Source organism: Triticum aestivum, chromosome 5D, assembly GCF_018294505.1.
Source record: "Triticum aestivum cultivar Chinese Spring chromosome 5D, IWGSC CS RefSeq v2.1, whole genome shotgun sequence".
NCBI classification, from domain to species: domain Eukaryota; kingdom Viridiplantae; phylum Streptophyta; class Magnoliopsida; order Poales; family Poaceae; genus Triticum; species Triticum aestivum.
In genome coordinates, this window is record NC_057808.1 from 524,079,767 (window position 1) to 524,096,470 (window position 16,704).

At 44.4% G+C, this 16,704-nt stretch overlaps 2 protein-coding genes across 2 annotated transcripts; one reads left to right on the plus strand and one right to left on the minus strand.

The window, feature by feature from the left end:
* The first annotated feature begins 12,015 nt into the window (after positions 1-12,015).
* Positions 12,016-14,152, plus strand: LOC123125959 (indole-2-monooxygenase). The gene is made up of 2 exons (XM_044546394.1): positions 12,016-13,005; positions 13,294-14,152. The coding sequence occupies exons 1-2, from the start codon at positions 12,016-12,018 to the stop codon at positions 13,930-13,932; spliced, it is 1,629 nt and encodes a 542-aa protein (XP_044402329.1). The 3' UTR covers positions 13,933-14,152.
* Positions 14,153-14,443: 291 nt separating this feature from the next.
* Positions 14,444-15,801, minus strand: LOC123125960 (SART-1 family protein DOT2). The gene is made up of 4 exons (XM_044546395.1): positions 15,745-15,801; positions 15,376-15,591; positions 14,910-15,259; positions 14,444-14,802 (listed from the first exon to the last, which is right to left on the minus strand). The coding sequence occupies exons 2-4, from the start codon at positions 15,569-15,571 to the stop codon at positions 14,569-14,571; spliced, it is 780 nt and encodes a 259-aa protein (XP_044402330.1). The 5' UTR covers positions 15,572-15,591; positions 15,745-15,801; the 3' UTR covers positions 14,444-14,568.
* Positions 15,802-16,704: the final 903 nt, after the last annotated feature.

Genomic DNA, 16,704 nt, shown 5'->3' on the forward strand with positions numbered 1-16,704 from the left:
CCTCGCTGTCTTCGATCGGGATCGGGACCCAGCGAGTTCCCGGGGTGGGGATCGCCATCACCGCCCCGACCACGAACTCCTCCGGTCCTGCAGAGTGACGGCGACGGGATCTGAATCCCCACCACTTCGCCCTCTGGGATGGATCTCCCGACTTGGTTTCCTCCATCGCCCAGACCAACGCAGCCAGAGAGCTCACCAGGGCCCCCGTCGGAGTGGTGAAACCGTTGGGGGCGAGTCTCTCGTCTTCCTCCACGGTCAGGTTCCTGAATACCCTCTTTGCTGCACGTCGCATCTCTCTCCTCGTGGCGAACCAGGACACCACCTTGTGAGCCCTCGCCAGCTTCGCCTCGTCGCCGCTCGCCAGCACTACTATGGCCCTCTCCATCTTCATCCTCCAATCCGCCATCGCCTCGGCTCTCCTGAGCAAGGGTTCGCTCGTTGCTGTGGGAGGGGGTGGAGTTTTGGGTGCGTTGCGTCTCCCAGCCACCGGGCGGTGGGGATTTATTACCCACACTCCGCCCGCATTCATGGCGGTAGTTCGCCTCGGAATCCTCCCCGTCGCCTCCCCTCTCCCAATCCAACGAATTCCCAACACAAACCAGATGACACAGAAACCAAATCCTTGACCGCCATGAAATTACCTCTCCGTCTCGCAATCCTCGACTGTCAATCAATCGGTCCTCCGCATCAAGTAAGAGGATCCGGCCAATCTCCCTCTGTATCAACACCGCCCCCTGGTGGTAGCAGAGCAGCCCCGCCGCGAAGAGGTTGGGAATGTAGAGCGCAGGCCACGCTTCTCTCCCGCCCACCGTTCGCCTCTCGTCGTCGGCGGTCTCCCTCCGCTCGCTCCGGTGTGGGGAGCGGTGGTCGTCAGCATCGCCCGAGTCGCCTTTTTGGTTGCGTGAGCTAATCGCCATCCGGTAGCCTTTGTACAAGATCAACTATCAACAAAACTGACATATTTGTGTTAGCCTCACTTTGTCTCCGTGAGATATATGGATTGCGTTGACTGATGTACAACAAAAATCCATATCCATATTTGTTAAACAATTTCTCCAATGTTGACTAGCGGTCGATGTGTGTTGGATGTGTTAATGGAGGCCTGGCACAGTGTGACACATGCAAGATGGGTGGGGGAGGGCCCACGCCCCCCTCCTACTTCCTCTGCAATTTTTTATCTATATTTCAGCACATGCATTTTTTTTTACAATTTTGTTGTACAACACTCTGCCAAATGTTTTGCAACTCAAACCTATTTATCTATCGATTGAGCCGCCATCAAGGCTTGATTTCACATGACATTACCGTAGAAAACACGGTGGTTGCAGTCCAGTAGGCGGTGGCGCTCATCGATAAGTTAGTTGTGTAATGTTGCACCATCAAGGGATATACTAAGACACACTCTACGATATGCACAATGTGTAGATAACGTGAATGCCGCTTTGAGGGAACCGTGGACTTCCTCTCTGGCGACACCGACCATGATTGTATCCTATAAGTGTTCCATCCAGGACGGCCGCCGCTCCAAGGCCATTGGAATATAATCATTGCTCGTGGACGAGTAAGACGGTTGATGCAATTCTCCTTCAAATTCCGCAGTTTGTCCATCGACGACGAGCGAGCTTGCTCGCACCGGTTTGATCGTCAAGACATACCTCAGACGTCCATGGCAACACTATTTGTGTCTGTTCTTCATGGAGTGCACAATGTCGAAGCTTGTGCGGACGAAGGGATGGCTGGAGTTGTGGCGGTGTTGCCATCAACGATCCATAGCATGGAGAGTACAAGAACATGGCTAGTATGGGTGACCACTGTAAGTGTTGCCGTACATATATTCAGATGTTGCATAGAGACCAACTTGAGTGTTGCAGTTTGGTTTTGTACATGACACACCAAAACGAGTATTCCTGATGATGCGACTCACTCTTTATGATGCACAGGTGCATGTGCAAAATGTACAATACATGACATTCATCAATACATATCTTGAGGACGTTAGCACGCGGCTGCACGATAGCCGTACCATGTCTGGCGGCCTCCTCCACCGGTCATCTCCACACCAAGGGCTAGTTGGGAAGCTCGCAGGAGGCATCGGTGGCATCGGAACGGTGGCACTCTCGGCGTGGTCGGCTTGGACGAGAGGCCACGCTCTCCGCAGTAGCTTGTAGATGGTCTGGCATCGCGGTCATGCCTAGAGCCTAGATTCCAGCGTGTGAGGCAGATAAGCTTGGGCACGCAAGCACATTCGCAGCCGCAGCAGCTGTTGTCTTCTCCAGCCTGCCATTCCAGATCAATCCATCCATCTTTCCTTCTGCCTGCTACGAGCGGCAGCAGATGAATCATATACTGTATGTCGCTTTAGCTGGCACTGTAGATAAGGTATGTATGATCGCACGAACGAGTGATCCCGCCTCGCCACACCAATCGATCTTCATACAAATTCGCTTTAGCTGGTACTGTAGATAAGGTATGTATCTCCTTTCCGTTTTCGCTTCTTCTTCGAAGAAATGTGTGGGCATCTTTGCACTGACGGTGCAGCAAGAGCAACAAATTTCTTCTGTATGTAGACAAAGAAAAAGGAGACGTCACACAACGGCTCGCCCACCAGAGGACATGGTACGTCTGTACAGTACGTGTGTGTGACAGGGTACAAAGCCACGAGCGTACGTATGCTTGAATGTGGACGAATAAGCATCGGGATCAGATTTCTCAACCTACTTTTGCAAGGTACACGTGTCTCATTCATATCATAAAGAACAAAATACAAATCACGTAAAGACCGACATGACAAAACTGAAAAGATAGCAGAACATCTCTGAGCTTGACACCAACGCACGTCACCTGTCTCCGGCACCACCATAGCAGCCATCGTAGAAAAGAATGGCGAATCACCTCCTCACCCGAGCTTGCTCGGCTCCATCACTGATATGCAGCTTTGTAGATTTTCAAGGTGGCTCACCAAAAGTGAAACCTTTGCCATTGAACGAATCAAACCGGGGCAACACTCCAGACACGTCATCGAACTCTAGATCTGGCACCCCACCACGACTAAGACGCCGAAGGAGGAAACCATACCCGCCATCCACTAACCACGAGCCCAGCACATGTTCCGTCTTTCAGATGTCGTCGATGCAGACCACAATCTGCATCCACTCCTAGACTACCTCCCAAGCTCCGCGCTGACAATGGAGCAAACGTTGTCGTAACGGCGGAGCCTGAGGACACAGGTCCACCACAAGAATGATGCCGCCGCCACACCATCCTTACTTGAACAGACTGGTTTCCAAATCCATCCACAACCATAGAACCGATGGCCTCATCAGGGAAGGATCCGAAGAATCTTTATTCAGCGCCGTCATCGTCGCCGCCGAAGAGCAAAGACGATGAACAAACTGAAAACCTAGACTACGAGAGAGTAAAAACAATCCACACGAGTGGATCCGGCGACCCCCTCACCACTGACGACCGAGATCACCGGCGGAGGGGAGCCGCCGGAGGTCGGCGTTGGAATATCGGCCTCTCCTGGCGGCGGCTAGGGTTCCAGCCGCCAGGGACAAGAGGAAAACTCGTACGAAACCTCTTGGTCGTGCTCCTAGGTTCAGATTTCTCAACCTAGACTAGAAGGTCTACGTGAGCGTGGCCGTATAATACATGACATGCATGCATGGATGGAGACCTATGAGACGTGCTACAGTGTGGTGTGCTCCATATACACAACATACTCTGTACGTGTGGTTCTGTTCGAGTGTTTGTTCTGTGGTCGTATACGATGCATCCGCCTGCATATGCTCCGTTAGCCATGTTTGTTTGTGATGACGTAGTCCCGTACGTCAACATTCAACAAAGTCATGCTGTACTACTCCAAGACCGGCACGATCTCATGCTGTCATGCATGCGGCGGACCAGCGGTACGGCTAACTGTGTGCCTGTCTCTTCCTTGTGGACTCGTACGCGCGGACGTGGCAGTTGGACATCCGTGCAGGGTTAGCTCTACTTTTTTTTTGAGTCTGAACACACTATAATTAATGCTCAGAAATGTTCATATGGATACAATGAAGGTCCGGTGGATTTATAAGCCACATGTGGGCACGTGGCGCCAAATCCAGACCGAAAACATGCTTAACGAGGCTATGTGCCTTGAGATTGGTAATTCGCCCTTCGAAGACGAAGGTGCAATGCACAAAAGTTCTTGCCGTCTCCGTTATCTCCTTGACAGTACTAGCATATGCACCCGCATCCGCTGGTTGATATCACAGACCACTCTTTGGCAATCTGAAGCAATGTTAACATTACAGGGTTAGCTCTATTGCTTTGTCCATATATATGTTGGGGTTTCATGAAAAGTTCATGCAACGGCCGAGCTCCCGGGAATTCTTTTTATTATCGAAAATACTATTTCAACACCTAGAAAAATATATCTGAAAACGGATACACATAGACATATACTTGTAGGACAAATACATAGATTAAAATGGGCTTCTTGTTTGTTGTATTTGGGCTAGATATTTGTCTTTTTTTTGTAGCATGCAAATAATCAAATTAGTTCATGAAAATGTATACATACTTAAAGAACATGCATATGTATTTGTAGAGAAAATTAACATTTTTATCTTTTAAATATATTTAGTTTTTTTAAAAGGGTTGTATGGAGCCCAGCCTTTGTAACGCCCCACTCGGTGGTTTCGTACATGGTTTGATCTGAGCAGTCAATGCACATTCTAGAACTATTTATGACCACGGGTGTTGGGTGAAATGCAGTAATATACTGCGTAGGTGTGGAGATAATCTCACTAGTTTGAAATTGTTTCATCTTCAAAGTTTGTTTTGTGGCATGTATTTGAAAAGTTATATCTTACAAACAATGGATTCAGAGCTTGACCTATTTGAGCTCAGCTTGCTCTAGGCTTGGCTTGGCTCGAGCCTCCAACTAGCAGCTTCAAGCTTGCACTAAAGTTCATGAGCCTAACGAGCTCTAGCCTGAATATCTCAACAAGGCTTGCTTGGACGTATATTGATGTAGGGCATATTCGATTCATAATGCATGAACAAGAAAACATAAATGATTTGAGTGGCATGCTCAATTGAATCCTATAGGATTAGCAAGGCACATGAATCTGAACCAGAGAGTGATTGATGCCATAGAAAAAACAAAGAAATTGTAAAAAGAGATTGAAGTGCATGTTAGATTTTCAACTGAATGTATTACAAATGATTCCTTAGGAAAAATTCCTATAGGATCCAATCCAACAAATCAAACATCCAACGTAGAAAAGAATTCTAAGGATTCTACTCGTCCGAAGATCCTATGAAATTCCTTTGAATCAAAGGAAGCGTGGCATTTATAATAGACCTCAATATACAGTACTCGTGGTGGGCATCCAACACTGCACTAGTACAAGGACATGACACATCAAGGAACGATGCTAATCACGGGGAGCATGCATGGAGCTGATCAATGATTCACATCGTGTAGTGCAAAGGAGCGTTAGTGTGAACGTTCTCCAATTAAAATATCCGTTTATAATTTTGTCGAGCCAAGCTTGAACCCAACTGAGCTTTATCCGACTCACTTTTTCGTATGATCAGACTTTCTTTGTAGCACAAAGATACTTTGTTGAGTTGAGCTTGATCTCAACCAACTTTTCTTTACTTCTCCCCCTGAACCAAAGTTGAGCAAAGATAATTTGTTAAGTCAATATTGAGCCCAACCAAGTTTTCTTTACTTCCCCCCACTAGTAGAAAAAGGGGTTTTCGTTCGGGCCTGGCCAGCCCATTACTCCCGGTTCTTATACAAACCGGGATCAACGGGTGCATTCGTCCCGGTTCGTGAGCCCAGGTGGCCGGCCGGGGCCTCGCGGGCTTTGGTCCCGGTTCGTCTGGACCCATTTGTCCCGGTTCTAGGAACGAACCGGGACCAATGGGCCTCGCTCTTGGCCCATAACCATTGGTCCCGGTTCCAGCCACGAACCGGGACAAATGATTTGCCTATATATAGCCCATCGCCAGCGAGCAGAGCACTCCACCGTGCTCTGTTTTTTGCTGGCCGGCGAGGGGAGGGCATTTGGGTGCTCTAGCTCACCTCCTATGCACATGAGGTGTTCGATGAAATGTCCGAACCACACTAGTTAATATTTCTTCTCTCGAAACTCGACCTCCGAACTCCATTTTCCCCAAGATTTTTCTAGGTTTAGCGGTCCGTCACGTCCCGTCCCCGTCTTCACCGCCGTCGATCGCCCGCGCCGATCTCGTCGCCGGCACCACCGCGGTGAGCCTCTTGTTCTTATCTTCTTTCTGAAAGAAAAAAAAATCTTACTTGAGATGGATACTTGTCTAATTTTCTTGCTTTTAGTATTCCTTGTTATTATATAGTGCGATGGTTCTGGTATCCGCCCCCGTCGGCCCTCATCCTGTCTATGATTCGGATGTGGTATATATTATCTTTTTATAACTATTTGGTTCATTTATTGTTTATGACAATTAAGCCGACCAACGTGACATAGATTTTTTTATGTAGGAGGTGGTTGAACCGGAAATTCCAACCGACCCTATTGTCGAGAGGTTAAATTTAGTCGAAGAAGAAAACAATTACTTGAAGGAAAAAATAAAAAAAATTGAGGAGGAGAAGATGATATTTGAGTTGCATGTTGCGGATGTCGTCGATGATCACAAGATCAAGATGGATACAATGCGGTTGAAGATTAGAAAGATTAGAAAATATGCCATTCATACCGAGGCTTGGTATCATTATGCCGTTGGATCAATTGTTACCTTAGTTGTGATTATGATCGCATTTGTTGTTGCATTGAAAGGTTTTACATAGTTTCAATGTATGGTTTAACTAGATGCTCTGGAGAGCTATATGTTGTTCAATTTGAACTATGTATGTACTTTGGTTTTAATGTGATGATGAACTACTATTAATTTGGTCACTTATCTCTATCCAGCTAAAAAAATCAGTGAATGCATGAAAAATAACAAATGAAGTCAGAAGGGGTTGAAAATTGATGATGTGGCTTTGAATGGTGCATTTTGAACACAGAAAAACTATGGAGTTCAAATAAGTTCAAAAAAAATAAAATCCCTTTGTAACAGACGAGTTTCCGTATGAAACCCTGATACTTCGAAAGAGATTGTCCGTTTTGTACACGAAGTGCATCCAGTTTTTGCTGTAAGCCTCTCTACTTTCTTGCACATGCTATGTGGGTGAAATGATGATACCATGCCAACTTTCAACCTTTTCAGAGTTCATTTGTAGTGCTTTTCAATTTGAGGGTCTTATAGCTCAAAATAATCAGTAAATGCATGAAAAATAACAAATGAAGTCAGAAAGGGTTGAAAATTGATGATGTGGCTTTGAATGGTGCATTTTGAACACAGAAAAACTATGGAGTTCAAATAAGTTCAACAAAATGAAATCCCTTTGTAACAGACGAGTTTCCGTATGAAACCCTGATACTTCGAAAGAGACTGTCCGTTTTGTACACGAAGTGCATCCAGCTTTTGCCGTCAGCCTCTCTACTTTCTTGCACCTGCTATGTGGGTGAAATGATGATACCATGCCAACTTTCAACCTTTTCAGAGTTCATTTGAAATGCTTTTCAATTTTAGGGTCTTATAGCTCAAAATAATCAGTAAATGCATGAAAAACGGTGCATGAAAAATAACAAATAAAATAAATAAGTAATTAGAAACAAATTAATATAAACTTTAATAAAATATATAAGTAGAAACAAAATAAAATAAATTTTAATAACATTTATGAAACTAAAATTAACAAAGTATTTTCTGTTCAAAACATTATAAGCAACCTCTAGTATTACTGAAACTAAAATTATATAAAATTGATGCAACTAAAATTATCGAAGTATTTTCTGTTCAAAATCATGAAAAGCAAAAAGAATTTCATAAAGAACTTTTTTTGTTAGAAACTTTAATAGCAAAAAGAATTATCATAAAATAAAATAAATAAGTAATTAGAAACAAAACAAAATAAAATAAAATAAATAATTTTTTGTTATAAGTAGAAACAAAACAAAATAAATAAAGCAAAAAAGAAAACAAAAAACAGTCAAAAAATAAAAAATATGCCACCTACTGGGCCGCCACGGCCTGAATACGACTAGAAACCCATCGATGGGCCAGGATTCAGGCCCGCAAAAGGCCCAGTAGGCCCATTAGGCATAGCAGTGACATTTAGGCCCGTAAGCCTGCAATGGAGAGGAGCTCGAGAGGGGTGCGGCAGTGGGGCTTATCAGTTTGATTGACCTCTATTTCTCGTAAAGTGCTTGTGGCAGGAACAAGGGAATGATTACTGTGGATACTACGTGTGCGAGTTCATCTACAACGCGACTTTAAAAAATAAGCGAGGCTACTCTAAAAGACAATATGAAGTGCGTAAGCAATAATATTCACAATTTCATTTTATTACACCATCATTTCTGTTGAGTTTCATTCATATATATGTATTAACCTCCTTCTTCAAATTAGACGTGGCAGATGCGGAATGAACTCCTACCACAAGATCGCATGAAAGCAATTCAAGGGGAATTGGCGGGATTCTTTCTTGACCACGTCATCAATAAAGCCGGAGAATACCATGTGGAAGTTGAGTTCAAATGCTAGGGGATTGTAAGAGATCTTACATATTGTATATGTATGTAGCCAGTAGCGTCGGATAGATAATACGAAAACTTGTTGTTCGACCAATCTCTCGGAGAAGGAGAGGTCGATCACTTCTCTCGGTATGCATGACGAACTTCTGTACTTAATGGTTTCCTTCATTTTCTTACTAGCTAGCGTGTCGAGGGCCTCTCTATGTATAGCACGTAGCGTCGACCAAGCACGGAGATAAGAGAGGACACTTCTCTCTATTAATTAATTAGCTACCTAACACAATATATGAAACACCTTAATTAATCATACAAAACCCCCAAATCCACCCCCCTTTTAGAAAAAAACAAAAACCCTAGCCCCTGAACAGCTGACGCGTGGATGCCTATTGGTCCCGGTTGGTGCCACCAACCGGGACTAAAGGGCCTCCTGCCTGGGCTCGCAGCACCGACCACGTGGAGGCCCATCTGTCCCGGTTAGTATAAGAACCAGGACTAAAGGCCTAGGCATTAGTAACGACCCTTTAGTCCCGGTTACCCAACCGGGACAGATGGGCCTTATGAACCGGGACAAATGGCCCTTTTCTACTAGTGCCCGCCTGAGCGAAAGTTGAACTTCATTCGTTATTGAACTTTTTTCCAACTTTCGTGAGTTTTTCTTAAAGTCGAACTCGAGCCTAGGAACAAGCTCGAATGCCAATTCAGGCTTGCTTGAGGTTCGACATAGTAGCGGGATCCCATCTATAATCCAAATCCATGGTAGTGGGAATGAGGGAAACCTGAGCCAGTTCCATAGAGTCAAAAAACACTGGTGGCCATCTTTGCAAAGAGTTAATAGTGGAACAAGAAGTTACCCCCTCTCTATACAAACATAGAACCTCTTTCTTGATCTACATGTGGCATTAAAAGTCAAGATCACCTAGGTGAAAGAAATCCATTCAGTCCACTCCTCTCACACAGCTTCTGCATATGCTATTAAAGACGGTGACATCGAGAATAGCCACTCAAGCTAGGCGAGCCCTGAGACAAGGAAATAAGAGCTCTTTACTAGGGCATTTATTATCGAGGTCCAATTTATATGTATTGATGAAGGTATTCAAATCTATCATCTTAGGCCCAAAAGTATAGAAGGGTCATGCGTCCATGCATGATTTACTGGAATCATATCATTACTGAATAAATTTTGATGAGTTGGGTTGATTTTTAACCAATTAAGGTAGTGGTGCATGTCACTGATATTTTCAGGATAGAGTTGCGATTTTTTGTGCAGCCTATGCATCAAATCAAGAAAAAAACATGATGCGCATATTTCACTACATATCTATTGCCATATATATACATACATATATATATATACATATACATATATATATACATGCATATGTATGTATGTATATATATATATATATATATATATATATATATATATATATATATATATATATATATATATATATGTGTGTGTATATTTGTGAGGTACAAAGCAAGCATTATTATGCAGAGTGTAGATAAAACCAAGAAAAAAATGGTCATCTTGTAAATGATTTGAGCTGAATGACTATTCCAAATATCAGGGGAAAGTATGCATGTGATACCCGTGGACCGCTGAAACTAGGAACTTGAAAGATTTTTCAACAAAGAGGAATGTAAAAGATATATCTATCTCGCTAAGAAAGAACCAATAAACGAGCAATGCCAAAAATTCAAGGACAAGCCCCCTCATAGTTTTTTTTGAATACTCTAGAATTTTTGCTCATTGGTATTTTGTATACTCTATAATATTTCATTAGGCTTTGCACTAGAAAACTTCAATTAGCTCCAGAACTGTCAGCCATGATATTTGATGATACTATGAAATAGACATGACCATGTACATATATTGCAATGCATCTACATGACATAAATAAATATGTGAAGACATGATTTTTCTTTTAAAATTATTTAATATAGATATATTTTTAGCAAAATATGTTTAAGGCTAGCCTCTAAAAAACATTATATATCATTTTCCTTTGTAATATATCTTCTATTATTTTATAATTTCATTATGCAAAATATACATTAAAATTGTGGATTGGAAAGTATTTTATCTTAATTATGTGGTCTATTTTGTAAAAGATAGTAGAAAATAATATTGGGTAGATCAGTTAGATTATAAGTCAAAGGATGAGTTATAATGAAATAAAACAGTTTAGTACAAATAATTATAGCCACCGGCTAATTAGTTATTTGTACGGTCATTTTCTTGTTATTATGATGAAAAATCAATAAAACGAAATATCATGATAGCTCATACTAACTCCAAAAAATCGGTGTAAAAAATCAAAAAAAAACAAAAGAACTGTTGTTTTTTGACAACAATTATATAACGTGAATGTTGGATATCATGACTCTATGTGCAACACCACCGCTAATAATGTAGCCAAAGCTTATTGAAAATATATTGTGACACTCATTGTGGGTTTAATTGTTATACAATAAACTAAAATGCTATTTTTTGTATAATGGTGGCTATTTTTTTTCAAACTTGTTTCCACTTCTACATCAGTGAACAATAATCTTCATAATTATTTAACTTTTCTTAAATTTTGCAAAATTTATTTAACCCAAACTTAAGCCCATAGGATCAAGCTCAAATGCTAATCCGGGCTCGCTTGAGCTCATCTTGAGCTTTTACGAGCTCATCTTGAGCTTTTACGAGCTCAATAAGCTCGATCTTGAGCTTATTACAAAGCTAGAATATTAATTTAGTTTTGCTTAAGCTTCTATCGATATTTGTCGAAACATCGGTCGAAATGACCTTAGCTACGTAACAAGCTCTAATGCAAATTTAGGCCCACTTGAGGTTCTACTGAGCTCGATCCTATAAACAAGATGTGCAAAAAACACAATGCAATATTGCGCAAAAGACTACATAAAAATTAGGAACTTGTTTACGTGCAAATCCACATAGTTATATTTGCACATGTGACAAATAGTAATGTTTTTATTGAATATTTATAGTGATGTGTTCCCACCCAATACTATTTATTAAAGAAATGCTAAGATTTAAAATGATATTTTGGCCAAGTTTTATAAGAACGAGCTCATGTATACACCCTAAACTGTCAAAATGTTTTATATTTACGAATGGAGGTGTACCTCGCATAGCTCTAGCTAGATTTTCGAGAGAGAACACAATTATGTGGACCGAAATGGATATACGTTGTACTCTTGTTGACGACATGTTTTGGTCGCATGAATTACGCAACAAAGTGTACAGAGAATGGAACAAACATTTTCAGAAAAAGAAACCCCCAGACTCATGCACCACCGATTATCCGTGGTAGGCATGCTTGTTGGAATGAATTGCATCCACCATCCTCAGCTATAAAAGCGTGCACGTACCCAACAAGAGAGCACTACCATGGTTTCTGTTCAGAGGATGCGAGGCGATATGGCTCAAGTACTCGTCATCTTCTCTCCGGAAGTTCTGCTCTCACTCTTGCTCTGCTTCCTCGTAGTACGCCGCTACTACTTGGCAAGACGATCCGCGAACAACTGCGAGCAGCTCCATGACCATGGCCGCCGTCTCCCGCCGTCGCCTCCGAAGCTCCCTCTCATAGGCCACCTGCACCTCGTCGGCCCCGACCCGCACATCTCCCTTGCCGAGCTCTCCCGGAAGCACGCCGGCCGAGACGGCCTCATGCTCCTCCGCCTCGGCCAGGTGCCCAACCTCGTCGTCTCCTCCCCGAGCGCCGCCGAGGCCGTCCTGCGCACGCACGACCACGTCTTCGCCTCCCGCCCGCCGTCCATCGTCGCGGACGTCCTCCTCAGCGGCCCCTCCGACGTCGCCCTCGCCCCCTACGGCGAGTACTGGCGGCAGGCCAGGAAGCTCGTTACCACCCACCTGCTGAGCGCCCGGAAGGTGCGCGCGCTCCAGGGCGGCCGCGAAGAGGAGGTGCGCCTTGTGGTGGCCAAGCTCCGGGCGGCCGCGGCCGCGCGCTCCGCCGTCGACATGACCGAGCTGCTCGGCGCCTTCACCAACGACGTCGTGTGCCGCGCTGTGTCCGGGAAGTTCTTCAGGGAGGAAGGCAGGAACGAGCTGTTCCGGGAGCTCATCGCCGCGAACGTGGCCGCGATCGGCGGTTTCAACCTGGAGGACTACTTCCCGAGCTTGGCCAAGGTCGGTCTGCTCCGGCGAGTGGTGCTGGCCAGGACGTGCAGGCTGAAGAAGAGATGGGACGAGTTGCTTGATAAGATCATAGACGACCACGCAACCAAATCACCATGGCTAGTAGGAGGAGTACATCATCAACACGATGAGCAAGATCAAGACAGAGACTTGGTGGATATTCTCTTGTCTCTTCAACACGAGTACAATCTCACTAGAGACAACGTCAAGGTCATTTTAATGGTAATTCTCTGAATTTCGTGACACTTAAATAGTAGTATTGCCAATTAATCCGACCGTTACAATGTGGTAATTAATTACTCTCTCCGTTCACAAACATAAGACGGTCTAACTTTTTTGTGAATCAAATATATATAGACGTATTTTAATGTGTTTGTTTACTTATTTCAGTCCGCATGTAGTTCATATTGAAATATCTAAAACATCTTATATTTGTGAACGAAGTAGTTATTTTTTATGGTTATTAAAACTCAATCATAATACGAGTACAATTCCATTATGTGTAAACAGGACATGTTTGCAGCGGGAACAGACACGTCATCCATTGTCCTGGAGTTCGCCATGGCTGAGCTCATGCGGAAGTCACACCTCATGGCCAAACTTCAGGCCGAGGTGAGGAGCAAGACACCCAAGAGCCAGAAAACAGTCAAGGAGGATGACCTAAGCGGCATGCCATACCTCAAGGCCGTCGTGAAGGAGACGCTCCGGCTACACCCGCCGGCGCCGCTCCTCCTCCCGCGCCTCACCATGGCGGAGTGCGATGATGTCAACGGCTATATGGTACCGGCCGGGACACGCACCATCGTCAACACGTGGGCTCTCTGCAGAGACACCGAGTCCTGGGGTGAGAAGGCGGAGGAGTTCTGGCCGGAGAGGTTCATGGACGGGGCCAAAGCAGTTGCCGACTTCAAAGGGAGGGATTTCCAGTTCCTGCCGTTCGGAGCCGGGCGGAGGATTTGCCCTGGGATGGGCTTCGGGCTGGCCACTGTTGAGATCATGCTCGCCAACCTTGTCTATTGCTTTGATTGGGAGCTCCCCGATGGGATGCGGGAGGAGGATGTTGACATGGCTGACATGTTTGGAGTGACGATGCGTCGGAAGGAGAAGCTCGTTCTTGTCCCGAGGATACCACAGGATGCAAACATATAGTGCATGCGCACCATACTATCAGTTAGTATAGAGGCAATGAAAATTTAGACCAACTCAAATATGAACATTGCCTAGTTATGCTTCCCTCCTACAGAATGTTTATTTAGGAGAGATAAAGACACATGTTGCATTGGACTTCTCAAAAGAAGTGACAATAAAAGGTTTGAGCAAATGTTGAGAATCCTCCAAAACTGGAAGGAAAGGAAGGATTCCTATAGTATTTTTAAAGCGGGTCCAACAATCCAAAGGGTACATAGGAAAGTTTTCCTATGTGAATCCATTCTTGCGAATTTTTTGTAAAGTTCTTTTGTTCCAAACTGGGCCTAAATCTAAGGGCTCCTTTGGATCGTCAAACATGATCTAGTGGTCTCAATTGGAGGCTTAAGTGGGTTTACACTATATAATGTGGATTAACGGCCAGAATTACTAAAGACCCAAACAGACATGAATTAGTTGTGCTCAATATTTAATAAAAGAGAGTAAAATTTTAGCAAAGAAAATACTACGGAGCGCCAATCCCCGTATAAAACCAAAGAAAATAATTGTGCATTTTCCATGAAGGCCTCTGAGGATGTCAAAATGATTAGGGAAGTACATGCATCGGCAAGAGAAAGTAAACAATTTAGAAGTATGTTGCTAGCCAGCATGCCTTGATTTTGCATTGCCGCTTAAAACAAGGTATGGTGGCTTGCTGCGCGCTTGGGCCTCTCTCATCTTCTCGGCAGACATTAAAGGCGTGTCGGAAGATTTCGTCCGCTTGGTTTTCAACTCATCCTGGTACTTCCTCTGCCGTTTCTCCTGCTTCGTCTTGCCAGGGCCCTTGCCATGGAATTTGTGTGAAAGCTCCCGAAATGCCTCCTTCATAGTCATCTGTGGACAAAATCATCAGGCTCTGAGAAATGTTATCATTGTGTGTCATCTATTATTATTTCTGATGACAAATGAATGCACACAAAAAAATTGGATCTAGTACTTACCACTCGACCAAACTCATCAGTTCTCTCTATGTGAATTTCTTTTGGTCCATCCTTGATACCAACAGGCTTGCTTTTCTTCTTGTCACTGGTTTTTCCACCACCCTCATCAAGTGTCCCTCTGTCCTTAAGAAGCTTCAGAGCACCAGCCAAACCTTTGCCAATTTCAGCTTCATGTAAAACCTCATCCGGTTTGACTGCTCCCTCTTCTCCATCCTTTACTTGGTCTCCAGTGCCACCTATCTTTTTCCTAGCCGCCGCCCCGCTTGTGTCATCTTCTGCTAGAGTGCTTGAAGACACAGCGCCGTCATCTTCGTCCGCAAACACGTCGTGCGCTTCTTGCTTGCATGTTTCTATAAAACAAACGATACGCGACATCAGTACACTTGATTTGTTAGTCAACTCCGGCATAAAACAAACGGCACTTCCAATTCATTCAGAAAGAAAGTAAATACATCAAGCAGGTTACCTGCATTCAGTTGTAAGCCCAACACGAACTCATCCATCTCTGTGATTACGATCTTATTCTGCCGCACGTCGCCTCGGCGCTTGTTTCCCGCCGCCGATTCTGCGAAGGCCAGAGGACCGTAAGCCGCAGCATCTTCCAGCGTCCTTGGAGCCTCCTCCAGGCCCTGGGGCAATGATTCTGACGCCTTTTCACCCATACCAAATTCAGTTATCCTCCCTGAAATTACGTATGACTTTAGGCTTACGCTTAGGGTAATGGACCGCAAAATCGATCGGCCGATATGCGATCGGATGGCGCCGACTGATTATCCGACGCGGCGCAAAGGCAGAAGCAGAGCAAACCGAAGGAATCGAGCTAGGGTTTGCTTACCAACGGCAGAACGGAACGCGTCGCCGGTTCGAGGAAGAAGGATCGGGGTCGCCTCGGGGGGTGGGTGGGGGGGGGGGGGGGGTATTGCGCGGTGTAAGGGAGGGGGGCTATGTGCTATGTGCGGGCAGAGGCGGCGACCCCCGCGCTGTCGCTGGCGCCGGCGAGGAGGATTTGTTCCGAGCTCCGGGGAAGAAAGGCACGAACGATTCGGCCTGTTCGAGACGGGATGAAACTACAGGGCGAAACCGTTATGTTTACACCCGAACCGAAGGAGTGCCCCACGAGACGGTGAGGTGGGCCGGCCGTGCGCCAGAACCAGACCCGATCTAGTTTTGTAACGGAAGCCTTGTCTCAAAAGAAATAAAATTAGATGATGTAAAATTATATTTAAAAAAGATGATGCAAATAGGATGGTGTCACTCTCTACATCACGAGAGGCAAAAACGTTGCACCAAAAGATGATGTAGATGCAAATATTTTTACTCCAGGATGGGATGAGGGTGTGATGTAAAAGAGGCCACCAAATGATGCAAATTTGCATCACTTGATGCTCTCGAGCAAATTCCACATCACCACGGGAGCCCACGGGCGACCACGCGGCTGAAACAAAATATGCATCACTAGGTGCTATTTTTATATAATCAAGTGCTCATACATATGATCTAAAATAGGGCACTCGGAAGAAGACATCTGTGATGTATTTTGCAACACCTATTTTACATCATTTGTTAGAGTTGGAGGTTTTTCATGATCTAAACTATTTTCTTGAAAAACAATATCTCTGATGTCAAACAGTGGTTCCACTAAAAAAATGTAAAGCAGTGGCAGTGTCCAAAAAACCGCCCTTCGAAACATTTGAAAGGAAAACACTGCTCCAAGAAATGACATATTTCTATTTGAGGCCCATATATTTTGCATCAACCTACATTTTAGCCCCAAGCGTCGTACATTTATAGCATT